Below are 26,967 nucleotides of genomic sequence, written 5' to 3'. Positions count from 1 at the left end.
CCAAAAGTGGACCGATAGCGGTCCTGGGAGTTCTTGGGGACGAGTTCAATAGGCCTGAGCTGAGGCTTAGGAATGGAGTTAAAGTGAGAGGGTGGAGTGAAGATGCTGCCTGGTAGAATCAAAGGCTCGTTGATTGGCGGGGAGACGGAGGGAAAGGGAGACATCCAAGTAACTTCTCTCTGGCTCCAGACGCTTGAGTGATGACAGTGGCATCAGGGAGGAGGGGACCCAAGCAGAGAGGACAGGGGTGGGGGGACCAGCTGGGCTGTGGGCATGCGGTTGGCACCTGTGGCCATCTGCGGGGGATGGCTAGGGCTCACGGGGCTCAACTCGGGGTGTGAATTTCTGGGTCCCCCTTGTTTTCCCCTACCATGCCCTGGAACAGCTCCTCCAGCTTCTTGGGGGTAGGGGGGAAAGCAGGGGTGTGGGCTGCTGGGCAGTGGGTGGCTTGCATGGGGCGGGGGCTGGACCCTGCAATATCCTCTCGCCAGGCACTGGCAGGACCTGGGATACATGATCCTCTACATCACGGGGCGGCCGGACATGCAGAAGCAGCGGGTGGTGTCGTGGCTGTCTCAGCACAACTTCCCACAGGGCATGATCTTCTTCTCCGACGGGCTGGTGCACGACCCGCTGCGGCAGAAGGCCATCTTCCTGCGCAACCTGATGCAGGAGGTGAGCCTCCGGCAGGGGAGGGGCTTCAACCGGGGAGGGGTGAGTCCTCTGCCGCCCTCCTCCTTGGCCCCGCCTCCTCCCTCAACCTGGGGGGAGCCCCTCCTTTACCCCACATGCTCCGATTGTCCAAGCGGATGCCCAGTTGGCAAAGCACATTCACGTGCATCTCATCGGTCCTTTTACTGCCCAGCGAGGTGTGTATCTCCTCCATCTCCACTGATGGATGAGAACGGTGCGGTTTAGGAAGGAGAGGCCACTGCAGGGGGTGGCCCCTGAGGCAAGGTGGACCCGTGACCTGGAGTCTGTCTGCGTGCAGAAAAAGGGTCCCCCACCAGTGCTCCCCGGGGGGACATCTAGGAATCCTTCGTGGTGGATGCACTGCCCCCGCCCCCATCAGCTGCCCTGTGTTTCAGTGTTTCATCAAAATCAGCGCAGCCTACGGCTCCACGAAGGACATCTCCGTCTACAGCGTGCTGGGCCTGCCGCCCTCCCAGATCTTCATTGTGGGCCGGCCCACCAAGAAGTACCAAACCCAGTGCCAGGTGGGTGGAAGCGGGCGTGTGGGGCCAGTAAAAGCAGAGAGGGGAGAAGGCGGTTTATTCTGTTGTTTGTCCAGTCAGTCGTCTGTTCGTTCTTCATTTGCTCATTCATTCATTCAGCACACACACTGGGTGCCTGTGCGGGGTGCAGGTGGACTCGGATGGCACGTCATCTAGTCTAGACGGGGAGATGGAAAGACTGGCCGACAATGACAGTGCAGTGAGGCAACAGCTGTGATGAAGGACAGGGGAGCACAGAGAACTGTGGGCCCTAAAGAGGAGCAGCTAAGCCTGACTCGGGGACAAGGTTGATTTTTTGAAAGTTGGAAGGAGTTGTCCGTGAAGGGCCTGAGCTTGGATGAGCCTTTATGACAGAGGCAGCAGCAAAAGGAAGGGACAGGAGGTGGCAGAGCAAGTGTAAATTCTGGGAACTGACTGCAAGTGACTTGGCTGAGGGTGATGTGGGAGGGAGCCGGAGCAGGGCTTGGAGCGGTGCATGGCGGACGGCCTGTGTGTCTTGCCAAAGCTGGGACTCGATGGCTCTGGAGGGGGTTCATGATTCAGAGAGATCCCTCAGGCTGTGGTTGGAGGGCACATCAGAGGAAGGGGAGAGGGGAGGGAAGCAACGGCAGGGTGGCAGCAGGGCAGTGAAGGCCTATGGTTTGAGAGGCACTTCTAAAGCAGGATGGATTGGATTTGGTAATGAAGGGATCAGATTCTCAGGATGAGAGAAACGCAATGTCAAGGATGGCTCTTGGTTTCTGACCTGGGCGACCAGGTGTGCGTGTGCTAAGTTGCTTCAGTCGTGTCTGACTCTTTGCAACCCCATGGACTGTAGCCCGCTAGGCTCCTCTGTTCATGGGATTCTCCAGGCAAGAATACTGGAGTGGGTTGCCATGCCCTCCTCCAGGGGAATCTTTCCGACCCAGGGATCGAATCCCCGTCTCTTACATCTCCTGCACTGGCAGGCAGGTTCTTTACCACTAGTGCCACCTGGGAAGCCCTGGGCAACCAGGCAGGTAGTACCATTACTGGGATTGAGAAGCAGGTGATTGATGGGAAGGTGATAATGACCTCTTTGCACCATGTTGAGTGGAGGTGCTTGAGAGTGAGCATCAGGCAGAAGGTGGGACCTCAGAGTAGGGACCGTTAGAGCAGGGCTTCTTAACTCTAACCTGCACACAGATGACCAGGGGAGCTTGTTTAAATGCAGATTCAGATTCCTAGGCCTGGGGTGGGGCCTGACAGTCTGCCTGTCAAGGGTCCAGCTCCTGCTGATGCTGGTGGTCCACAGCCCACACTTTGAGTACCAAGGTTCTGCAGGCCCAGGAAAACATCAATGAAGTTCCCTGGGATAGAACCTGGTGGAGGGAAGAGACTTACCTTTGGGGGACCTTAGTGAAAGTGACAAGGATGAGAGAGCTTCAGGAATCCAGGAAATCCCAGGTGTGACCCTTGGGTCAGACCGAAGCACTCAGTTGTGCCAAGTCAGGCAGGGAGCCTTCAAGAGTAATGAGCAACCTGGGTCGGGGAGAAGCTGGATGCTCCAGGGAAGGGGCGATGTTGGGGCTTTGAGGGGCGGAGGGGGGGAGGAGACCGCCCGCCCCCGGCTGACCTGACTCCTGTCCCCTCTGCAGTTCCTGAGCGAGGGCTACGCGGCGCACTTGGCAGCGCTGGAGGCCGGCCACCGCTCGCGCCCCAAAAAGAACAGCTCGCGCATGATCCTACGCAAGGGCAGCTTCGGCCTCCACGCGCAGCCCGAGTTCCTGCGGAAGCGCAACCACCTGCGCCGGACCATGTCGGTTCAGCAGCCTGACCCGCCCGCCAACCCCAAGCCCGAGCGGGCCCAGAGCCAGCCCGAGTCCGACAAGGACCACGAGCGGCCCCTGCCCGCACTCAGCTGGGCGCGCGGGCCCCCCAAGTTCGAGTCGGTGCCCTGAGGGCCGGGCGGTGCAGTAGAGCAGGGGGTGGGGGGCCCACCAGGGCTGCCTGGGGGACGGGAGGGGCTGCCTTGTCCCCGGCAGACACAGGCTGTTTCCTGCTTTTTCCCTCCCGTGTCTGTCCAGCAAAGTGTCCAACGGGCGAGGCGGGAGGGACCCTGCCTGGCCTTGGTGGGGAGGCTCCCTGGGCGGCAAAGGGGTGAGATCCAGGGGTCTCTATGCAGTCGCTGCTGCTCCCCTACGCCTGCAAGGCAAGCCCCAGTCAGGGTGGATGTCTGTGTAACCCCCGGGGGCAGGCTTGCCTGGAGCCCAAGTGTTTGACAAAGTCGACCATCTCTCTGAGCTCCAGAGGCTTCCTCAGTGATGGTTGGCAGGCCCTAAAGGGAGGCGCCCCCCAATCAGGGACCAACAGCCGCTGGCAAGTGCAGCTTCTTGGTTGCCCGCTGGGGTGAGGGGAGGGGGGCGCAAGTGGCATTTGTGCCCGCCCCCGGCAATGTCCCAGGTCACCATCCTGGGCCTGGCTCGCCTGTGGCCAGGTGGCCACTTTCTGGGAGTGAGAGGATGTCCGGTAGGTTCATCCTATGTTTGAGTTGTCTGTCTGCAGACAGTTGGGGGCGGGGTCTGGTGCTGACGGTCTGTCCTCCTGCAGCTGTCTATTGTCCCCCCTTTCTTGTCGTCCGTATCCTCACCTTTCTCCTGGGGCCCTGGAGGACAGTCCTGTCTCTTCCCGGAGTCCTGCCCTGGTGCCCTCCGCCGTGAGGCTGCGGCCCTGGGCTTTGGCCTAGCTGGGCTGGCTGGGAACCCTTGAGCCTATTGCTTGCCCTCGCTGGGCCCTGCCTTCCTTCTGTAATTGGAGGGGTCTCTCCAGCTGAGATCGTGGGGCGTTTTTGACTCCTAGGCTGTCCTGCACTTCTGCCTTCTGTGGCTTTTCAAGCCTAAGAGCCCTTCAGAGTGCCCGGTGATCTATACCCTCCTCGCCGACTGAGAGAGGGGCTCTGGGGGCCCATTGTCCCACCACTTCCAAGGAAGCCCCTCTGCAGGGGTTGCTGGGAAGGGGGGTCCCTGCTCCACAGAGATGTTTGCTTTGCGCTGATGCCCAAACCTGGTGTCCCAGGAACAGAGACATCTCCCAGCAGGCCCTGGCCTGGCTCTTCCTCCCCAGCTCGGCTCAGAGTGATTTCTCCCTTTGGCTCCTGGAAGACAGACAGCTGAGGTCCCAGAGCTCCGGGGGTTCATGTAATTTTGGCTCAAACTGTTGTGTTCTCTGCCCTTCCCCCGGCCACTCAGCTTGGTTTGATGCTTATAACCTCCTCTTGGGTTGTCCCTTGAGGTTGGCAGGGCTTGGCTCTCCTGGGGTTCCCTCAAATTCTGCCCAGGACTTCCTGCTGCTGAGCCCCTGGCCAGGGCATTGGTCTCCTGCACTTCTCCTGCTTCCTGGCCCAGACCCACGCCTGCCCGTGTGGGGTGCTCTCTGGGCCGCCTCTGAGTCCCTCTGGGCTGTCGCTGAGGCTAGTCCGGCTCTTTCAGCTGGGCTCTGTGTCAGGGGCTGGGCTGCCCCAGGGCCCAGACGTCTGTATGCCCAGCAGGCACCTGTTTGGCTCAGTGTTGCTTCTGCTGTCTACCTCTCGCAGCTCCCATGTGGCCAGGGTCCTCCCCAGTGGCGGCTGCTGGTGGGGGCAATGGCCCTGCTGTTGTGAATCACGCGGCACACTCGACGCCCCTCTGGGGCTGGAGGGGTCCGGGCTCCCAGCTCCCACCCCTGCTCTACGAGAACTGTGTCTTCTCCAGCTCCACTTCCAGCGCTGCATCTGCATCCAAACCCAGAGCTGCTGGCAAGTCTGTCGGGGAAGGGCAACCTCCCCCAGCTTCTTCTCTGGTCCTGCCTTCTGGTGGTTAACGACGGGCCCGTCCCTCCTTTAACATTTCATCCTTCTTGAGCCTCCTTTGGGCACCAGCTCCTATGGCATAGTCACCCCAAAGCCAATCTCTCCCCTCCTTTCCAAAATAGACCCTGAATTAAACTCAGGCAGACATAGTCTGCTTCTCTGAAATCCATCTCCTTTTTGCAAAAGCCACTGATGTATTACTCTCAAGTGATGAAATAATTAGTGTGAGATACTTCTTCCCCAGCTAGAGTACCTCTACCCCTTTTTTTCTGAGAACCCCAGCCTGGGAGCAAGAGAGGCTGGGACCCTGAAGAATTTGGAGTGTGGGGGAGCAGGGTTCTGTGGTTGTGGGGGTCAGAGCTGGGACATGAGCCCCAGCAGAGGGCCCACACCCCTTCCTTTCCAGAGCTCCGGTTTGGGGCTCTGATGACTTGCCCCTTAATATGGAAGGTGTACAATGAGGTGTTCTGAACACAGTGTTTTGGGAGCTGCAGTTGGTGTGTGTGAATGTGTGTGCGTGGGGTTCTGTATAGTGATCAATCTCTGTTCAGTACTGCTTTCACGGCAACTCTGTAACCAATATGCACTTTCTCTGCTAGTGGTTTGTTTGATTTTTGTCCATCCAGTTGAGTTGGAGAAAAACAAAGAACCAACTTGTGTTCTCTGGAGGGGTTGCTGCTGCCTCTCCCAGAGTAGTTCTGTGACCCCCAGTCTGGCTGTTTTCTAGAGAATCCTTCCAGCTCCTGGTGTGCCTGCTCCCAGGGGCTGGGAAACAGATCTTCCCGCCTGACCAAAGCTCCTTGTTTCTTGCGTGGCATGTTTGTTCTTCCTAGTCCGGGGGGCTATCCCGATAGATGGCCTGCCTGCTGCCTTCCCCTACCTTCGCCCTGTTGGGGGTTCAGGGTGCATCTGTAGCCAGGGCCTGCTCTTCCAGCCTCATGGCATTTTGCTAAAGATCTCAACTCCTCTCTTAGGCTCCGCAACAGATACATTGGAGAAAAAAAAAAAAAAAGTCGGACTCTTTCATGCATTTGGATAAATGGCCCTCCAGTCTGGGTGCTGGGCCACAGAAAATAAACAATTTTGAATCCCAGTATTCCAGACATTACTGGGGGTGGGCTCTAGGAAAGAGGGGAGGCTGGATCTCATGGTTTTTAAACTGTACTTTTACCACTTTGGAGCCCAGACCCACGCCCTGGAAGTGCCCTGCAGACAAAACATGGCGCCAATGTTTCAATGGAAGCCGGACCCCGAGGCATGTGGAAATGGGTCCCGAGGTGGTGCCGGTTTTGTGGGGACACTCACCCACCCAGCCCAGGTGCAGCTCCGCCCGGGAGGGGTGCTTTGCCTGCGGAGCCTCAACTTGACCCCGCCTTAAATGACCAACCTTCCTGCCGAATCCCCGGGGGGTTGGGGTGCCAAGTGCTCTGGAAACCTATTCTCTTTTGGCTTAGCCAAAAGAAACGTCCCCTCCCCTTCCCCCGACCCCGGGCATGGGGGAACTTTCTTAAAAATCCCAAGTAGGGTTCAGTCTAAGCAGTGAGGCATGGCCTGGGTCCTTGACTCCTGGCTGAGAAACCAACAGGGTGATTGGGGAAAAAAAAAAAAATCAAGAGTTTGTCCCCCACCCTCATGCACAGAAGGAGAGGCAGGTGACATCAAGGAGGGGTGGGACAGTAGGGCAGCTGGCTGGTGGGGACTCCTACCCTCGGACCCCGCTGTCCTTTTCTGTTTGTTTACTCGGTGACGGCAGCCCGTCTGATCTTGTCTGTCTGACTGTTCCTAAGTGTGTAACTCGCAGTATTATTTGTGGTGGATGGTTCTGTGGTGAAAAAGGTTTATTCTATTTCTCATGGCTGCCTTGTACAAAATCCGTTAGAAAAGAAAATGTAAAATATGAGATTTCTAACAAGACAAAAACAGCACTATGAAGTTAAAAAGATTTTTACAACTGGTCTTGATTTTGATGTGAGCTGGTTTTTAACTCTCAAATGTTGTCACTTAAATAAAAACCTTATTTGCCTTTAAAACATACTTTGCTCTGAACTAAGCCAAGAGACCTTTCCCATTGCTCGTGTTCCCCCTGATCTGGGGGCAGTGCTGGCTCAGAGTTGGGGTGGGTGATGGGTCAGGTCCCAGAACCTATTGCCCAGAGCGGTGTGGGGGTAGCAAGGACAACAAACAGATGCCAGCTACAGAAAGAGTCTTTATTATGAAAAACCGGTGTTATCCAGGGAAGTCACACACTGGTTTCTTTCTAATAAAATGACAAAGCAGATTTCTTAAATAATTTACAAAGGGCAGAAATCACTACTGAACAGAGTGTGCCCTCTATGCCCACAGTGCCCTATGCTGAGAATGAGAATAGGTCCTTGTGGACCCAGGATCTTGGGGCCTGGAAACCTCTCCCACCCCTCCTTCTGGGGTTCTTGTGTGGGAAGTAGGGCTAAATCTGGGTTCTCAAGCGCCCCCACACTGGTGATAATATGGTCTGACTCTTTGTAGACCCCACTCCTGGATACATAGCTCAAGCTCTCAAATATTACCTGCCATCTGCACTTCATGTTACAAACGAAGCAACTGTAAAGCTCATATGTGGGTTGAGTTCCTAAGCCCCAAAGTGAAGTAGAATGAATGGTTCCCCCCACCCCTCTGAGATCTCCCTGAGTCGCTTGCAGGCTGTGGTAGGTGGTCCCTGGCGGGCTGGGAGGCGGCTGAAGCAGGAAAGCAGAGGACCCCAAGCAGCCCCCACCTGGGGCTTTGTGAGTCAGGTCCTTGTTTGTGGCAGCTCAGGGGAATCGCCAGCTCCTGGGTCCTCCAGGAACTCCTGGGAGGTGTGGATCCTGAGTGTGAGGGCATGGTGGTCAGCTATGGCTTGCTTCCTGCAAGACAGAGCTCCTTCACACCCCAGGGGAAGTGGAAACACCAGAGACTTCCCCCCACCTCCAAATGAGGTTCTGGAAAGTGGTTGTGCCTGTTGGGGGTGCCCCGCGTGTGCTCCATCAGTGATGGGCTCAGTGACGTTAGCCACAGTCCTGGCTCCCGAGGATTTGCGTGCTTTCGGCTCTGTGGGGCCCATCAACTCTACGTCTTTTTCCAGCAAAGACTCAGTTCCAGATATGCCTACGAGCTCATGGAGGAAGAGGAGAAGGAGGAGGAGGGGGAGGGAGAAGAAAGCTCTGAGAAAGAGGCTTGGAAGGAGGGCATTACCTGAAGGGCGCTGTCCTCAGTCTCGGATGAGAGAAACAGTCATGTCGCCACTAGAGATGGGAGAGCAGTGGGGACAGGTGCTGCTGTCTGTCCTGGGTGCTACAGGCTCTGAGGGACCCTCCCCACCCAGGCTAGACAAGACCAGAACTGGCAGTGTGGTGGGTACATGCCCCACTTGGCATGTAGTCAGCGCCAGCGGGGACCCGCCTCATAGCCTATCACAGCCACGTACGTATGACCTCAGTTAGGGCAGCTCCGGGCCCAGGTGCTGCTCCAGGACAGGGTCCTAAGCAGACAGGCCAGGCATTTCACAGCAGCCACGCGGCTTTCTCCAGTTCCAGGGTGGGCACGGTGGAGAGGAACCATGGAGAGTGAGTGGTGGAAGAAGGGTGGATCTTTTAGGAACCAGGTACCCGGTCACATGTGATGGACACATTTTGGGGCCCAAGGCCCAGGGGGCCACATCCATCCAGGTGTGTCCTTAACTACCACCCCAACCTAAGTATTTGATCAAGGAGGAGACCAAGGCATGTTGCAGAGGCTCAGAGAGGGAGAGAGATGGTTAGACTCACACAGTAGAGTCTGAACAAGAGACCTGCCTGAAAAAGTGGCCTGGCTCATAGGGGACTCTCCTGGCCATGTCCTTTGAAGCACAGTAAGCTGGCTCACCTGTCCTCCGCTATGATGGCCTCATCTAGCTCTTGGGACACCTTTTGGAGATGGCGGATTCCTGCCCCCACGGGCTCCAGGTCACTGTCGGACTCACTGGACAGAAGGAAAAGCCATGCATATCAGTCACTAGCTGGAAACCTGTGGCAGGAGCCTATTCTAACCCAGCACTGGGACCTGGTGTACAGGCCCCAGAGATGACCAGTGTGGGCTGGGAAATGATCACCCCAGACCCCCATTCTAGGAAGTGTCATCAGAGAGGCTCAGAGCAGATGGCAGAGAACAGCTGGAGGGCATTGTCAAGGGTAGATGATCCTGCAGACAGGTGTGCCTCCACCCCCCGACCCTGCCAGGTGGCTTTAAAAACTTTTGGTGGAGCTTGGGTGACTGTGATACTCTTAGAGTTAAGCTCGCCTCTTCCTTTGGCAGGTGGGGAAACTCAGGCCCAAAAGGACCTCCCCAGGTCCCCCATAGTGGGGCACAGAGCTGAGCTAGAGCATGGATGTGGCTCAGCTCAGGGTGTCCTGAAGGTGCTCAGTAGCCCCCAGGGCCCAGTTAGCATTTGAGGGGCAGGCACTACCCCACTTACCTAGGGGAGCAGAGGGGCTCTGCCGAGGAGTAGGGGCTCCGGAAGGCAGCCTCCCTTCTGGACCGTCGCCAAAGGTGGGCATGGGGGCCCATCTGGACAGACAGGCGGTGGTACTCTTTCTCCCAGAGGTCCAGGGTTGAGTGGGCAGGGGCGGCCACAGATAGCCGGGTGCTCCTCTGGCTCAGACTGTGAGCTGGGGGGCTACTGCCCTTCTGGGCCTCTCTCTTCCTCCTCCTGGCTTTCACCTGGGTTTCCACCAGCCACTTGGTGCCACTTTGGCAGGACTCCTGGATCCTCTGTGACCGGTACATGGAAAAGTCAGTGTGGACAAGCCAGGAGTGAGCTACCCGATTTCTCAGGGCATCCCCCAACCCCTCGGACCACCAGCTGGTCCTACAGATCCAGGAAGCCTTTAGGCTCAGGGTGAGGGATGCAAATGAGTCCATGAGGCCACAGGTCCATAGCAGGGACCCAGCTCAGGCTCCCAGGGATACGTGCATGGGCAGCAGCATAACCTCTCTGGCTCATGGAGCCTGCATTGGTCTAAATCCAAACCCTCTTTCTGGACAGATTGACCCAGACTCAAAGGGGAGGCCTGGGGGAGACCATACCTACCCCCAGGAGACAGTGAAATAATTCTAAACATGTTTGGCACATGTCCTACCTTCTCACGCCCTGTCTTGCTCTCTGTCCTCCAGCCATACCCAGACTAAGTTCCTGCCAGTTCTCTTCAGCGTCTTGCTCTCCTTTAACCCTGGGTCTGGACTATTTCACCTGTCTTGTACACTCCTCATACCTCCCCTTTCCTGGGCGAATTCCATGGAGTCACCTCCTCCAGTCACCTTCACTGACTAAGCTTGTTTTTGGTGTTCCCCCACCATTAGCCCTTTGCATGCAACTTCCTATCATAGTATAGCTCTTTCATCTTGTCTCATGATGTTCTGTTTCCTACACAACCCTGTTTTCATTCACTCACTCAGCTATTTGTTGAGCATCTACTGGGTGCCATGGGCTTCCCAGATGGTGCTAGTGGTAAAGAAACCGCCTGCCAGTGCAGAAGAGATAAGAGACATGGGCTCGATCCCTGGATTGGGAAGGTCCCCTGGAGGAGGGCATGGCAACCCACTCCGGTATTCTTGCCTAGAGAATCCCATGGTCAGAGGAGCCTGGCTCCTACAGTCCATAGGGTAACAAAGAGTCAGACATGACTGAAGCGACTTAGCATGCACACACTACTGTGTACCAGGAATTGTTTGGAGAGCTGGGGACACAGTAATAAATCAAGGACCCTGTCTTCACAGTCTATATTCTTGGGGGATCTTTGGGGGCAGCCATTTTTCAGCATCAAGGAAGCCCTACATCCATACTTGGACATGGTTGGCATTACCTGGGACATGGCACCCAAGGTGCTCTTAGCTGAGCGAGCTGCAGCCTGGAGGCCCTGCTGCCCTGGCTCTGGGGTTTCCAGGCGTTTCCAGGAGGGGCCCACCCCGAGGTTGAGGCTGACTGCTCTCAGGGGCAGCCGCCTCTGGAACTGTCTGCACAGGGAGCCCAGGGCCCCGCTGGAGGTATCCAGGTGGCTGGCTACAGGCTGCAGGGCCTCGCTCTCTTCCAACCGCTCCTGGTTCTGGAGAGACCTCCGACGCAGGGAAGCCCCCACAGCTGGCCACCGAGAAGCCATCTGACTGTTCAAGAGTCTGTTCTGTTCCCACAGACCCTGGGGAGGAGATCAATGGGAGATCAGCAGGGTATCCCCCATCCCACTCCCAGGATCCAGTGAGACACCGGGTACCAGAGGAAGAGATTCCCGTCCTGGGGCCCAAGGGGTGGGGCGCTTGTCAACCGTGGGTGCAGGAAGGAGGAATTCTTCCTAGAAGTGAGGTCAGTGAGGCCCGGGAGAGGGCAGAGTCTGGACAAGGCCGGCCAGCAAGGCGTCCCTTGCTGTGAGTGTCTGAATCAACTGTCTTTTCATCCCAGGCTACTTTCCGTTATCTGCCTCAGGCTGGGAGGGAGGCAGTCAGGACCCGCCGGCCGTCGCTGAGCCTCAGCACTTGGCCCAAGGCTGGACTAGGGATTCTTTCACGAGCTCGCCCTGACTCAATGCGCGGAGGTGGGCTGACCAGACACCCCGATGTCCATCCGGCTACACCCAGAAGCCCCACATGCCGTGCCCGTTCTAACGAGGGGTCCCCCACCCCACCTGCTCCCGTCCCTTCTGAACAGAACCCCACCACGCCCCGGCCCGCACTCACCCAACAGCTCCCGAGGCTGACCAGACGACGAGCATAGCTGCTCCTCGCCCATCCAGTCGATTTGAAACACCGCGCGGATCCGCCCCCCTGGTCCTGTCCTCACAGCTGATTGGCTCTGTCCCCGCCTCGCGGCCACGCCAGGGATCCGATTGGCCCCTGCGCCAGCGGCTGTGAATTCTGCTCTCGGATTGGCCCAGCCATCCCCATTCATCCTCTGGAGGCCCGCTGGGCAGGGAGCCGGGAGTAGAGGACCCTTTGTATCCATGGGTCCCGCCCGAGTTTCCTGCAGAAACCGTAGCCCGCGCCGGCTCAGCCCCGGCGCCACCTACTGACCCTCGGTCTCGGGCCACTGGACCCCATCCTTAACTTATAAAGGGTTCTGGCTGGTCTGACTGGGCGGGGCGAGGCGGGGTCCCTGGCTCCTAAGGGTCCCTCCCATCCTGCCTGAAGGTCTCAGTGATTTTGTCAGAAAGAGCCTGGGCTGGGAACTCGGAGCCTTGGGTTGCTGTGGAAACTTTGTTTCAAACTTCCCTCATGACCCTCTGCCTTCCCTGAGACTGCCCTTCAGTTCCCCAAACTTGCCACCCTCACGGATCCCCAGGAAAACCCATCCTGGAAGAGGGGACAGATTGAGTGCACCCCCCAGCCCCCTACCCCCACTCCAAGTACGACCCCCAACCCTGTCCCATTGACCATCCCCTCTATCCAGCTGAGTGCCTCCCTCCTTCCCTTTAGCATCCAAGCTAAAAAAGTCACCATTTAGAAAGCCCCCTCCCCCTCCCCCTCAAAGTAGTCCCTACTCCGTTTCCTCATTGCCCTGCTCACCTGGAACCTCCCCTGCCCCCATACACCCCCGCCCCCCATTCCCGAGTTTCAACTTACGGGTCCCTTGAAGGTCAGTCATTAACTCTGTTCTTCACCTCTGGGTCAGCTCCCCCACAGCCTGGTAAAGGGACTCTCCCCATGGGAGGAGACCGATTCAAACGAGTCACTTACTGTGCACCTGGCCGTGGTGCAGCGATTAAAGAATCTGCCTGTCAGTGCAGGAGAGGAGGGAGACATGGGTTCGCTCTCTGGGTCGGGAAGATCCCCTGGAGAAGGGAATGGCAACGCACTCCAGTGTTCTTGCCTGGAGAATCCCATGGACAGAAGAGCCTCGCAGGCTATAGTCTATGGGGTCGCAAGTCTATGGGACACGACTGAGCGGCTAAGCACAGCACAGAGTTGGACACAGCTGAGCACACGCATGCACGCACTATGCACCAGGTACTAATTTCCAAGCACTTTATAGGAGGGACTCAAGAGCCCCTCGCTGCAGCCTAGGACTAGATGAGGAAATGGAGTTGTACCCAACCAGCACCTGGCTCCCCTTCTCCTCCTGGGTGCTGTGGGCACCTTAAACCAACATGCTCCAATAAGGTCACGCTGGTGTCTCTCAACCCCCCTTTTCTCCTTCCTCATTCCCCTCACCTGTCCTTCCAATTATTTACTTGTGTCCGATAAATTAAGCTCTGTGCTGACAATGATCCACAAAGGTGAACCAAGCAGGTGAACTAACTTGGTGAGCTAGCTCAAACCTGGTGTGTGTGGGAGAGATGGACATGGGTGAGTCAAATAACAAGTCCTCAATTCATCAAAGAGAATTAGGACACAGAAATTATGTCACTTAAAGCTGAGACCTACAGAATGAGCTCACCAAGCAAAGAACGTGTGTGTGTGTGTATGTGTGTATTTGGGGGTGGGGATCTTCTTCCACAAAGACCATCATGTTTGGGGGACCCAGGACCCAGGTGAGACCATCCCCTGCCCCCAGCACACATACCTATGTGTAACTGAAACAAAATCTTCCTGAAACAATGCTTGACAATGTGTGGGGTGCTTTGACATAATTTCTGTTCAGTACTTGATTTTTTGAAAATGCTGGTGACAACTTGCTGCGTTCGTTTTTCAGCGGTTCACTAAGAGTTCTGAGCTGTGGTTTGAAAAACCCTGCTCTGTTTTACATGTCCAACTTCTTCCCCGGCTGAGTTGTTTCCTAAGCATCTGAAGTGTTTGTTCCCACACTTCTGGTATGCTTGTTGAATTTGTTATTGTAATTAGGGAATTTCATTCATGTCCTCTTCCAGTGAAAGATGAAGGGGAAAAGAAAGAGTTATTATTTTTCTGGGAACTAAGTTGAACGTGTGTGAAAGACTCAGGGAAGATGACGCACTTGGAAACAAAGCCTCTCAAATTGGATTGTCTTTCGCCATTGTCCACCCATGCCTGTCTGCCTGTCCCATGCCTGGCACGTACATCACAGGCATTGATACAATAGCTTATATGTGTCGAGCCCTTACACGTGTGTGCTTCGTGCATTTCCTTTTCTTAATCTTCCTTAATCCTCACAGCAACACTATGAAGTCGGAGCTATTTTTATTCCCATTACACATGACAAAATTGAGATTCAGACAGGTGAGGTGTCTCGCCCAAGATGGAACAGAGAGTGGAGCTGCAACTTAAATCTTGGAGATCTGACTCTGAAACCTGAATTCCTAACCTTGGATTCCATGGCCTCATCAAGGGTCAGGATGGAGGAGGTGATGCCCCAGAGGCCCTTCCTGCTTGGAGCTTTTGGTCCCCCTCCTGCCTTTACTGACAGGGCAGGTAAAGGAGAGCAGTCTCCATGGAAACGACAGAAGGAAGAAACATTTTCTTCTGAATGAGGAGCCTCTCTCATTGCCTTTCGAGGAGGGTGGAGTGTAGGAGTGGGAAGGAGGATGTACGGAGGGGAGCAGGCTCCCAGGGAAGGAGTGGTGGGGCAGGGGATCTTGGTCCCCCTTGCAAGAAGTAAAAACCAGTCTGTGGTCTGAGGCTGAGGTTTTCTAGGTCCAGCTCCATCTATGACTCTTGGGGAGGAGGTTGAAGGAAGAGGAGGTCCAGCCTTGCCCTGCCCTGAGGGCTCCCTGTCCAACAGAAAACTTTCTCCAGTAAACTCGACCTCCTAGAACTGCCAGTGTGTTGGAAGAAGCAGATGTTAAACTGTGCTAAATGTCATGAATGTGAGATGTTAGGGGATGATGAGAGGATATAAAAGGAACTCGGGGTCAGAGCAGGTTTCCCTTAGCATATGGTGTTTTAGCTGAGGAGTTAGGGGGCAAAACAGAAGAGGTTTTCCAACAGAGGGGGCTATTTTGGGAGGACAGAGTACCACCAAGTTCCAGGAGCAGAGAAAGGCCAAGCAAGATGGAGAGGCTAGGGGCTAGGTGGCAGGAGGCAGGGCTGGCAGGATCCCATAGGCTGGGGAAGGAGCTTAGAATTTATCCTGATGGCAGTAGGAAGCCTTTGCTGAATTTTCTGAGGGAACTGGGATTATTAGAGTTCCGTTTTTATGAAGCCCATTTGGAGGTTAGTTTGGGAGCCAAGCACTGACTGGGGTCCATCTAGAGGCTATGGCCTGAGCACCTCTTTCTTCTCAGCAGTGAAACGGAAACCTCTGGCATCAGCTTCAAGAGCCCCTTCCCCTTGTATCCCCAAGTCTGACCAACCATGGGCCAAATCTGTGAGTTGGACCCCTAGGTGTGTGTGCTTTTTTTCCCCAACTGTGTTGCTTGGCATGCATGCTCTTAGTTTCTCAAGGGATCAAACTTTGTGTCCCCTGAAGTGGAAGCACGGAGTTCCCACCGCTGGACAATGGGAAAATCCTCATGTGTGCCTTTCGACTCTCTGCAAAACAGCTGAAGCAGAGGAAGAGAGCGAGCAGTGGAAGACCCAGTTAGAACTTTTTCTTCTGCTGTGAATGACATCAGGGACAGAAAATGCCTAAAATGTAAAGCCTAGTAGCACGAATACTTACGAACCCCACTCCCATGTAGCCATCAGCTGGGTGAGGAAACAGAACGCTGCCGAGGCCCCAGAAGCAACCCCTGCCCCTGCTCTCTGGCCTCCCTCCCTTGGCTTTTACGGAAATCTCTTTGATTTTCTTTTGTAGTTTTACCATCTAAATACCCATCTTACCTCCTTTGCAGGCGGACTGCCTCTTCTTCCTGTAGCCTGTCAGCCCCTGGTCAAGAAGAGAAAGCTTTTTGCTGCTCCGGGTCCTCTTACCCTCAAGGCCTGGGGGAGCCAAGGCATGAGAACCTAAATTGACCACAAGGTGGCGCCAAACACCATGTCTTCACATCATTCCTCACTTTTATTTTATTTTATTTATTATTTTTTTATTTTTTAAATTTATTTATTTATTTTTAATTTTTACTTTACAATTCTGTATTGGTTTTGGCATAGATTGACATGAATCCACCACAGGTGTACATGCATTCCCAAACATGAACCCCCCTCCCACCCCCCTCCCCACAACATCTCTCTGGGTCATCCCCGCGCGTCAGCCCCAAGCGTGTCATATCCTGCATCAGACATAGACTGGCATTTCGATTCTTACATGATATTATACATGTTTCAATGCCATTCTCCTGTGGTACATATACACAATGGAGTATTACTCAGCCATTAAAAAGAATACATTTGAATCAGTTCTGAAGAGATGGATGAAACTGGAGCCGATTATACAGAGTGAAGTGAGCCAGAAAGAAAAACACCAATACAGTATACTAACACATATATATGGAATTTAGGAAGATGGCAATGATGACCCTGTATGCAGGACATTCCTCACTTTTAAACTCTAAATTCTCGGCATAAGCTCTGTCTGGGTTCCAGGGCACAGGGCTGAGACCCTCCCAAGGGAACGACAGCGCCCACTGCCCCCAGCCAGACCTTGGAGGGGGGACAGGAGCAGGGCTGGTGGGGGTGCCTCAACTTCCTCCAAACCTGGCCCCCTTCTCTCTTAGGGCTCTCCCAAACCTGGTGGCTTAGAAGGTAAAGAATCCGCTTGCCATGTGGGAGACCTGGGTTTGATCCCTAGGTTGGGAAGATCCCCTGGAGGAGGAAATGGCAGTCCACTTCAGTATTCTTGCCTGGAGAATCCCCATGGACAGAGGAGCCTGCCGGGCTATAGTCCGCAGGGTCACAAAGAGTCAGACACAACTGAGCTACTAAGAACAGCACACCAGCCAGAAACCTGCCTGCCCTTCCCTCTGGCCACTGTGTTACATCCTCTGGTGGGCAGATCTTGGGGAGGAGAGGGTGACAGGAAAGCGGAAGTAGGACTGCAAAGACTGCAAGGCCCCGGCCTGGGCTCCAAAGCGACCGAGAGTCTGAGACAGGGTCCCAAGTTCAGACAGGGCAAAGGGGGTTTCTGGTCCCCTGTCCTTTCCTCCTGGCCTGTGGCCTCTCTCCTGCTCATTCTTGACCCCCTGTCTTCTTTAAGAAAGCTCCAGCTGTCTTCCCTCCTTCTTGGGGTCGGGGGACAGAACAGAAGCTGAGATGGTACTGGTGGATGTCAGGCAGGATCCCTGCCTCACTGCTAGAAGCAGAGGCTGGGGCAGAACCCAGGCTGCCAGGAGCGGCCCCACCTTATTCCTCTTGTTCACACCCCGCCCAGCAGGGCAAATCCCCACCTCTCAGCCCTAAGTGCCTCCCGCTAGCAGATTATCTCAGCCAGGCTGGACATCTCCCTACACCTGGAGCCATGGACGCCACTCTGCTCCTGAATGTGGAAGGGATCAAGAAAACCATTCTGCACGGGGGCACAGGGGATCTCCCCAACTTCATTACTGGAGCCCGAGTGAGTGAGACCCACCCCCTAGGCCAGACAAAAATCCTTCTGCATTCTAGCTGGGTCACAGGGCACTGCAAACACCCTTCTTCTGCTTTGCCAACAAATGGCCAGGAGGTCCTTCTAGAATTATCAGCCCCATCCCCACCCTGGGCATCTCCGTAGCTCTGGCTTGATGCCCATTTCCTGGGGTGTGTATGTGTGTGTGTGTGTGTGTGTGTGTGTGTGTTTATTTATCTATTTGGTAGCACTGGGTCTTAGTTGCAGCATGTGAACTCTTAGTTTTTGCATGTGGGATCTAATTCCCTGACCAGGTATTGAACCCAGGCCCCCTGCACTGGGAGGGTAGAGTCTTAGCCAGGACCGCTAGGGAAGTCCCCCCAGGTATTTTTGACATTTTTCAAATTAAACTTCAGTGTGGAGTGAGGGTGGGGCTTTGGGAATTTTCTGAAGTCCCGAATGTTGAGTGAGAAGGAAGGGCATGCAGGGTAGGGTGTTTGTCTGGGAGTCTCTGGTGGGCTTCCTGGATGACGGAGTGTCTGGGTCAGCGGCCTCGGATCTAGGGTGTATTGAAGGAAGGACCTCCTGACTTGCAGAGCTGTCTAGAGTGGGATGGGGTCCTTTAGGAGGGGGAGGGTGGAGGTGCTGGTGGGAGTTGAGCGAGGACGACCCAGGGAGTCGGAGACATGGGCGGCTTCTGGGGGGCCTTGGGAGGTGGGTCTTGATCAGAGTCTACTCTCTTGGTGACCAGGTGACCTTTCATTTCCGAACCATGAAATGTGACGAGGAGCGGACGGTGATAGACGACAGCAAGCAGGTGGGCCACCCCATGCACATCATCATTGGGAACATGTTCAAGCTGGAGGTCTGGGAGATCTTGCTGACGTCCATGCGGGTCAGCGAGGTGGCCGAGTTCTGGTGCGACACCATCGTAAGTAGGCCCCACCCATTTGCCACCTGCACTGGCATGCCAGCTGTGTTTCAGGAAAGTGAGGGTAAAATGAAACTCTCCGGGGAGACCTCTGCCTCCTCCTTCTCAGCCACTATAAAGACGAAGGTTGTTTAGCTGCTTAGTTGTGTCCAACTCTTTTGCAACCCCGTGAACTCCATGAGCCCTCCAGGCTCCTCTGTCCATGGAATTTCCAGGCAAGAATACAGGAGTGGGTTGCCATTTCCTTCTCCAGGGGATCTTCTTGACCCAGGGATCACACCCGTGTCTCCTGCATTGGCAGGTAGGTTCTTTACCACTGAGCCACCAGGGAAGTCCAACGGTGGAGATGGATTCCCCATAAGAACAGGTGATGCTAAAATGACAATTGGTGTCAAGGCTGACTGGTAGGATATGGGAGCAGGGCCCACCTCACAGCCCTCACTTTTGTGCAGGATTATTGGATACTGGAGACTTTTGGCCACAGGTCACTTTTCTGCCCTCCTCTCCATTCCTACTGACATTACAAACTTATTTTCTCATGTAGGCACTCTCAACAATCACCCGGAGAAGGCAATCTCCTTGGCCTGTGACCCAAATGGAAATGGCAAAGCTGACTGACCTTTAAACAAATATTTCTTGTGGAAACTTTCAAACTTATACAAAAAGTCGACAAAAAGTATAATCAGATTCCAAATATGCATCATCCTATGCTGGGCACCATCAATCTGTGTGGCCAGTCTTATTTCATCTAAGGCCATCCACTTTCCTTCCTTATCCCATATGGTTAGAGCACATTTCAGACACTGTATCGTTTCATCTGTAAATACTATAATTTGTATCCTTCTCTAAAAAGAAAGATATTACAAATATAACTGCAATATCCTTATCATATTTTTAAAAAATTCAACAATTTCTTAATGATATCTAATATTCAGTAACTTCACATTTTGGGCTTCCTGGTGGCTTAGATGGTAAAGAATTCGCCTGCAAGGCAAGAGACACTGTGTGACCCTGGGAAAGTCCCTTTGCCCTGCTAGCACTCTATTTCCTCATGTAGAAATGAACAAATCCTCATTTTAGGGGGGCAGTTGTAAGGATTACATGATATTATGTATACCATGGCAAATTTGGAGAAGGAAATGGCAACCCACTCCAGTGTTCTTGCCTGGAGAATCCCAGGGACAGAGGAGCCTGGTAGGAGGCCGTCTGTGGGGTTGCACAGAGTCGGACACGACTGAAGCAACTTAGCAGCAGCAGCAGCAGCAGGGCAAATCATGGTATGGGGCAATTGAGAAGTGGGAGCTATTATTTTCACTAAGAAGCATTTTAGAGACTAACTCCCTTGTTTCACTGATGAGGAAGTATAAGACTCAGAGAAGGAAAGTAGCTTGCTCTGGGTCAAACCATCTCGGAAACAGGATCAGGGATGGATCCCTGGTTCCCTCTTTGTACAGTATCCCTTTTTCGCTACTATCGTTATCAGACAGGCTGCAATGCCGTTATCTACCACTAGAGGTCCCAACCAAGGAATTATTCATTTCTTCATCAGTTAGCAGATATTCCAGGTCTCAGATGGTAGATAAACCACCTGCCGATGCAGGAGATACAGGAGACCCAGATTTGATCCCTGGGTGGGGAAGATCCCCTGCAGGAGGAAATGGCAACCCACTCCAGTATTCTTGCCTGGAGAATCCCATGGACAGAGGAGCCTGAAGGACTACAGTCCATGGGGCCGACAAGAGTCAGACAGGACTGAGCAACTAACACTTTCACTTTCACACTAGCAAATATTAGTTGAGCATCTTTATTCTGATGTTTTAATTTTTAAAAGATGGCTTATTTTTACAAGTCTTCAGAAAAACTGGCTTTTTTGTGGTTTCAGTTAAAATGGTATCTATTGACTGCTTACAAAGCTCCTGTAATAATTTTAGACCCATATGTGCTTGTCATTTAGACCATATGTTAGACAAGCTTGGTCACCAACAAGGGCCCCTTCTCCATAGAATGCATGTTTGCTAATGTAGGAGTGTAGAGTGCAGAGAGCTGTCAATAAATTCTTGATTGGTTGATTGATCTGTTGTTTGCAGAGCCACAGACTGTGGTTATTCCTGTAATGTGGGCTTAGTTCTAGGTTCCCTGTGGGGCCTGTGTTCTTTTGGCTACATCATGCACTTGAGTACCCTGCCCATCTCACAGGCTGGTCATTTTTACGCCACAAGGATTACTGGTTTTTCCAATAGCCCCGCCCCCCATCTCTTCCCAGTTCACAGCCACTATGATTTCGCTCGTCCACACGCACGTGCACACACACACTTCCCAGAGCTATTTTGTTGTAACTGTTGTTTACTCACTAAGAAGTGTCTGACTCTTTTGTGACCCCATGGACTGAAATCCCTCTGTCTATGGGATTTCCCAGGCAAGAATCCTGGAGTGGGTTGCCATTTCCCTCTCCAGGAGATCTTCCCGACCTGGGGATTGAACCTGTGTCTCCTGCATTGGCAGGTGGATTCTCCATACCACTGAGCCACTGGGGCAGCCCAGAGTTATGTACTCACCTACATATTCATCTTTTATCCACTTTTCTATCCATTCACTCATTCAGGCATCATCAGTTCATCCATCCTTCCCTTCTACCAGTTATTCATAATCCATTCTTTCATCACTAAGCATCCAGCCATCATCTATCTGTATGCCTATCTATCTGAAAACATTCAGTGGGCACCAGGTTTGGCCTGTGCTAGGTGGTAGAAATGAAACAGACAAAGTCCCCATCTCTCAAGGAACTTGAATTCTGGACAAGGAGCAGACACCCTGGTAATTACAATGTAGGGCAGGTAGCACCACAATATAAATGAGGACAGAGGGATTTAGAGCCACAGGAGGAGAGTGACTAACTGCTTGAGGATCATAGCAGGAACTTCTCTAAGAAAATGCCATTGATCTGCGTGTTGAAGGATGAATAGGAGTTCACCAGGCTTAGAAGTGGGGAGTGAGGTAGCATCCAGGCCAGGAAGTATGAAGAAGCAGGGGTGGTCAGGGGCTCTGGGAGCTTCTGCCCTGAATTGTGGTGCCTCTCCCTCCACCCAGGGAGCACACTGGTCTCTATGCTGAATTTTCTGCTGGTTCCCAGTCCAGTGAGGCCAGAGGTTGTGTGTGTGTGTGTGTGCATGTGTGCGCTCAGTTGCTCAGTCGTGTCCAACTCTTTGCAACCCTATGGACTGTAACCCACCAGGCTCCTCTGTCCATGGAATTTTCCAGGCAAGAATACAGGAGCATTGCCATTCCCTACTCCAGGAGATCTTCCTGACCCAGGGTTTGAACTAGCGTCTCTTGAGTCTCCTGCATTGGCAGGCACATTTTTTACCACTGAGCTGCCTGGGAAACCCAAGGCCAGAGGTTACAAATGCAAATTCCACAGGGGCCAGGGACCTTGGATGAAGGTTATCTGCTCCATTCACAGGGGCAGATTCTCCTTATCTCCAACTGGATGGCTGCTGTGTGAAAGGGGCAGGTCTGGTGTGGCTGGATAGTCTGAGTTTTGGACACAAACAAGATATTTTCATTAGTCTGTGAACTCTTTCAATGCTTAAGTGTTGACGACTCATTAACACAAAACCCCCACCACATGAAGGATGAAACGAAATCAATCTGGGAGTTGAATGTGGCCTCCTGAGTGCCAGTTTGTAATCTCCAGATAGTAATAGGTAGAGCCCATCAGACAGGACCAGGCTCTGGCCTTGAAGTCTCAGAGAGGGGCATGGTCTTGGGGTCCCCAGGACAATCTCAGTGGAGGTGCTATGGAGATGGTTGTGGAGCCATGGAGTTCTGGACTCTATACTTTTTCCTGGGATTTCTGCCCACTCCTGGTGGCATCCCACAGCCCGGTGTGCTGACTAGCATCCTGGTAGTGCTAGAGTGGTACTGGTCTGAGGTCTGGGCCTTGGTCTGAGGCTATGTCCAACCAGCCGCACAGCTGCGGGGTTGGCACTAACCACTGACTTTCTGACTGGGGAACTGCCGGCTGCTGTGTGTGGGCCAGGAGTGAGCTCTCCCTGCAGCAAGCTGTTCCCTGGGGGCCCCACGCTCCCTTCATCCAGGCTTAATCTCAACAGGCTTAACTGCCATCTGTTCATCTTGCTCATGAGGACACCGAAGCTCTCTGGGCTAATCCTGGCTGATGGGGGCAGGGCAGGGTGACCTTCATATTCTTACTGGTGACTTGGAGACCAAGCTGAACCATTCCTGCCCCTTCACTTTTGGGATGTCTCTTTCCTGGAGTTGCCATGCAGGAGGCTGAGATGGGCCATCTGAGGACCCGTTCCCAGCATCCTAGCTCACTGAGGACAAGCAGCTGATTTTCCTAGCCCATCTCCATCCCCCGAGGGTGGCCACCCCAGTTCCTGTGCTGGGTGAGGTTGTAATGAACTGGCCTTACCTCAGCACCATCTCATTTAACCCCTGCAACAGCCCCACTACCGGACTGGTGCAACCCAGGGGGCAGGAACTCAGGGGGCTGCAGTGATCCAGGCTCGCTGCCAATCAGCAGTGCCATCAGGACACCAACCTGGCCCTCAAGGACTTGGAACCCTGGTCCTTCCACTACTTTCCATGCTCCCCTCCCTGTGAGTCACAGGCTCCATGGACTCAGGGTCTCCTTGGGAGAGAAACCTGTTAGAGTCGACCACAAGGGCTGGCAAGAGGAAGCCTAGCATTGTTGCTTCTGCGTGGACCCCGGAGCTGGGTTTCCATCCTGACTCTGTCATTTGCTAGCTGTGTGACCTTAAACAAATCACTTACACTCTCTGGGCTCTAGTTCCTACATCTATAAAATAGGGAGAATAATAGTGCCCCTCTCATAGGGTCATCTCAAGGATTAAAAGTGCTGACAGGTGTAGAGCACTCTGCACACAGGTAGCTGCAGGAATTAGATGAGTAGTAACAGCCATGGGACAAGTGTGTGTGTGTAGGGTAGAGGTCCTGCTCTGGGAGGGGCCCAGAGTGGGGTTCTTTGTGGCCCAGCTGGCTCTGAGCAGACAGCCTGATACCATCTGCCCACCTTTCCCTACAGCACACAGGGGTCTACCCCATCCTGTCCCGGAGCCTGCGGCAGATGGCGGAGGGTAAGGACCCCACGGAGTGGCACGTGCACACGTGTGGCTTGGCCAACATGTTCGCTTACCACACGCTGGGCTACGAGGATCTGGATGAGCTGCAGAAGGAGCCTCAGCCACTGATCTTCATAATCGAGTTGCTGCAGGTGTGACCCTGGGGTGTGGGAGGTGGGGTAGGGACGGTCCCTGCATCGGAGAAAACTGGGGCCAGTGGGCATCAAGGGAGCCCAGTCCCACGGGTCCCTGGATATTACCCAGATCCTATTTAGAAAACCAGAAAGGGTTCCTAAACCACGGGAGAACTGGAATTGGACCCTCCCACTCCACCAAAAAAGCATCCTTTGCCTTTTCCAAAGGAAAAGCCCCTTTGAGACCCATTTAAAAAATGTTCTTTTTCTCTTTGGAGGCATTTTATTTCTATTGGTTATCTACTTCCTTTTCCCCTCAAAAGTTTAGAATTATATTCTCAGTCCCAGTCCCTGTGCTTTGTGAGACGGTATGGATGGTACCAGAGAGAGACCTGGAACCTGAATAACCAAGAGAAGATGCAGGCGGTGCCCATCCTCCATGGAAAAGGAAACCGGCTCTTCTGTCCCATCTGGTTTTCCAATAGCGGGAGAACTGCATGGAACCATCCATACCGTCTCCCTCGGACCTCAGTGTGACTGATGGTCCCTGTCCGTGGGGTGGGGGGAGAGCATCAAACCAGAGCAGGACTCAGCTAATGGCCAAGGTTGAGGTTCAGCCTGAGGGTTACATGGGTAAGTACAAATAAATAAGAGAATCGCACCAACAAGGGGCCTTTTCAGGGTCTGCTTGAACAGTTGCACAGCTTGTGCACAGCACAAGAGCATCACCTCTAAGGTGCTCATTAGAAACAGTATATATTTGTGATTTTATAATGATAATTTCCCAGTAGATGGCAATAAAGTGTCTTGTTCTAACAAAATGAGTGTCATGGCAATTTTCTGAATATTATCAGTAAAGTGCGTTGACAAATTACCTTTTCTTACTTTGCACAAAGGCTCTGATTTAGGGGAAAGCCCTGGGGGTGGGGAGGGGCACTTGCTTCCTTTCCCCATCTGCCTGTGTTTGGCCAGCAAGCGTGGTTCTGCCCACCAGTCCTCACTGTGGAAAATGCAAAGCTGACTTTAGCCAGATGTTCTGGGTCCACTGTCTCTGATCCCTTGCAGGGGAAAGGGCCTGCCCTACCGGGCTGCGGGCACCCGGGGTCCCTGCGTCACTGACCTGCAGCTCTTGGAGCAGGTCGAGGCCCCCAGCCAGTACCAGAGAGAGACCTGGAACCTGAATAACCAAGAGAAGATGCAGGCGGTGCCCATCCTCCATGGAGAAGGAAACCGGCTCTTCAAGCTGGGCCGCTACGAGGAGGCCTCCAACAAGTACCAGGAAGCCATCGTCTGCCTGAGGAACCTGCAGACCAAGGTAGGAGGCTGCCTGCCAGGGGGATGGGAAGCGGGGTGCTCTGGCCATGGCCGTGGTGGGGAAGGGTGGGGGCGCGGCAGAAGCAGAGCTTTCTCCACCGGACAGGAGAAACCCTGGGAGGTGCAGTGGCTGAAGCTGGAGAAGATGACCAACACCCTGATCCTGAACTATTGCCAGTGTCTGCTGAAGAAGGGGGAGTACTACGAGGTGCTGGAGCACACTAGTGACGTCCTCCGGCACCACCCAGGTGGGCGGGGCGGGGCGAGATGGGCGGGGCGAGATGGGCGAGATGGGCGGGGTGGTGTGGGCGGGGCAGGGGTCCAATCCCGCCCACGGGTCCAAAGTCACATGCACAGACCTTCGTAGCTATCTCTTCTGACCTGGTCAAGACATCAGAGCTTCCACCCAGCAGGGTTTCCCTAAGCCTCTAACGGTATCACAGGTGATGAATGAACGGTGCTTTGTGGTGTTGTGGGAAGTTATTTTATTTCACGGTGAATTAGGACAAATAAAAGTCACCAAACCTGTGTGGAGCAGTCAATGGGTTTTAAAAGGGGGGACAATCAGTATAGAGAACAATATTAAGTACATCCTAGTAAACTCCAGGAGTTGGTGATGGACAGGGAGGCCTGGCGTGCTGCGGTTCATGGGGTAGCAAAGAGTCGGACACGACTGAGCGACTGAACTGAACTAACTGAACTGAGTGAGCGCCGAAGAACTGATGCTTTTGAACTGTGGTATTGGAGAAGACTCGTGAGAGTCCCTTGGACTGCAAGGAGATCCAACCAGTCCATCCTAAAGGAAATCAGTCCTGAGTGTTTATTTGAAGGATTGATGCTGAAGCTGAAACTCCAAAACTTTGGCCACCTGATGTGAAGAGCTGACTCATTTGAAAAGACCCTGATGCTGGGAAAGGTTTAAGGCAGGAGGAGAAGGGGATGACAGAGGATGAGATGGTTGGATGACATCACCGACTCAATGGACATGAGTTTGAGTAAACTACAGCAGTTGGTGATGGACCGGGAAGCCTGGGTGCTGCAGTCCATGGGGTCGCAAAGAGTCGGATATGACTGAGCGACTGAACTGAACTGAACTGAACTGAGTATCTGTGGTGGGGGGGATATGGCAATATTTGTGAAGACGATGTTTGAAGAACGTTACAGAATCACTTACCTTGCGCCACACACTTCTCTGCGTTTCTTTCATTTAATTCTCTTAATGACCGCGAGAGACAGGTTTAGGGATAGGACCTGGAGCTTGCATCATTTGGGGAGCCTCTATAAGAAAAGACTTGAAAAGTTGTGAATGTAAAATTAGTTACCGGGTCTTGGAAGGGTCCGCGGGAGGGGAGTGGGTACTGCGATTATTACAGTCATCCGTATTTTATAGTGGAGGGGCCGGGCTCCGGAGGTACAGAGAGATTAAGGGTCATCACGGCCAAGGTTAAAGGTTGCGCTAGCTGGTGAAGCACAGCCGCTTGTCGGGTGAGGGCTGCCTCCCGGGCCAGGCGGCGGATACAGCAGCATCTTCCCCACAGGCATCGTGAAGGCCTACTATGTGCGGGCCCGGGCTCACGCCGAGGTGTGGAATGAGGCGGAGGCCAAGGCGGACTTGGAGAAAGTGCTGGAGCTGGAGCCGTCCATGCGGAAGGCGGTGCAGAGGGAGCTGAGGCTGCTGGAAAACCGCCTGGAGGAGAAACGAGAGGAGGAGCGACTGCGCTGCCGGAACATGCTGGGCTAATGCGCAGGCGCCAAGCCTCCTGCCTCCGCCCCACCCCCACCTCCACCCATCCCCCCATCTCCACCCGCCCCTCCCTCCAACCATCCCATCCCGCCATCTCACTGTCCCCTTGCACTTCCAGTTCAACAGCAGGGTACTGAATATTTCTGGTGCAGTTGGTCAGGATTTTGGTGTCAGTTTTTCAACTTTTACATTAATTTAAAAAATCAAAATAATGGACAAAAAAATGCACAACCTAGAAGGTGAGAATTATGTTATATTCAGCGGACTTTCTAAGGACTTACACGCCAGAAGACAGCCTCTCAGCTCCAGGGACTGCTCCTAAG

General features: G+C 53.7%; 3 protein-coding genes across 3 annotated transcripts in view; 2 read left to right on the top strand and 1 right to left on the bottom strand.

Moving 5' to 3' along the window:
- The window catches only part of PITPNM3 (PITPNM family member 3), a 77,972-nt gene extending 70,902 nt beyond the window's left edge, over window positions 1–7,070 (top strand). Inside the window, exons 17-19 of the mRNA XM_040243688.1 lie at window positions 492–675; window positions 1,089–1,217; window positions 2,852–7,070. Of these exons, the coding sequence (XP_040099622.1) occupies window positions 492–675; window positions 1,089–1,217; window positions 2,852–3,154 (616 nt within the window). The 3' untranslated portion in view covers window positions 3,155–7,070. The remainder of the gene's footprint in view (window positions 1–491; window positions 676–1,088; window positions 1,218–2,851) is intronic.
- Window positions 7,071–7,226: 156 nt separating this feature from the next.
- On the bottom strand, window positions 7,227–11,835 carry PIMREG (PICALM interacting mitotic regulator). Its single transcript, XM_040243687.1, has 6 exons — window positions 11,761–11,835; window positions 10,896–11,225; window positions 9,509–9,804; window positions 8,920–9,015; window positions 8,251–8,300; window positions 7,227–7,883 (listed from the first exon to the last, which is right to left on the bottom strand). The coding sequence occupies exons 2-5, from the start codon at window positions 11,187–11,189 to the stop codon at window positions 8,267–8,269; spliced, it is 720 nt and encodes a 239-aa protein (XP_040099621.1). The 5' UTR covers window positions 11,190–11,225; window positions 11,761–11,835; the 3' UTR covers window positions 7,227–7,883; window positions 8,251–8,266.
- Window positions 11,836–17,329: 5,494 nt separating this feature from the next.
- AIPL1 (aryl hydrocarbon receptor interacting protein like 1) lies at window positions 17,330–26,641 on the top strand. Its single transcript, XM_040243686.1, has 6 exons — window positions 17,330–17,425; window positions 18,168–18,347; window positions 23,416–23,604; window positions 24,725–24,901; window positions 25,007–25,148; window positions 26,439–26,641. Exons 1-6 carry the CDS (start codon window positions 17,330–17,332, stop codon window positions 26,639–26,641), a joined length of 987 nt encoding a protein of 328 aa, XP_040099620.1.
- The last annotated feature ends 326 nt before the right edge of the window (window positions 26,642–26,967 follow it).

This window comes from Oryx dammah, unplaced genomic scaffold (assembly GCF_014754425.2).
Source record: "Oryx dammah isolate SB20612 unplaced genomic scaffold, SCBI_Odam_1.1 HiC_scaffold_8, whole genome shotgun sequence".
NCBI lineage: Eukaryota > Metazoa > Chordata > Mammalia > Artiodactyla > Bovidae > Oryx > Oryx dammah.
Note: the sequence above shows the minus strand (reverse complement) of the source record. Positions and strands in the feature narration are given on the sequence as shown.

Bases quoted from the DNA above. Each gene is read 5' to 3' on its own strand.
- PIMREG (XM_040243687.1), bottom strand. From the start codon at position 11,189: ATGGCTTCTCGGTGGCCAGCTGTGGGGGCTTCCCTGCGTCGGAGGTCT. The intron at 9,016-9,508 runs GTAAGTGGGGTA...CCTTCTGTCCAG, and splicing joins GAGCCCCTCTGCTCCCCTAG to TGAGTCCGACAGTGACCTGG. The intron at 8,301-8,919 runs GTGAGCCAGCTT...TCCCATCTCTAG, and splicing joins GCCATCATAGCGGAGGACAG to TGGCGACATGACTGTTTCTC.
- AIPL1 (XM_040243686.1), top strand. From the start codon at position 17,330: ATGGACGCCACTCTGCTCCTGAATGTGGAAGGGATCAAGAAAACCATT. The intron at 17,426-18,167 runs GTGAGTGAGACC...CTTGGTGACCAG, and splicing joins ACTTCATTACTGGAGCCCGA to GTGACCTTTCATTTCCGAAC. The intron at 23,605-24,724 runs GTGTGACCCTGG...CTCTTGGAGCAG, and splicing joins TCATAATCGAGTTGCTGCAG to GTCGAGGCCCCCAGCCAGTA.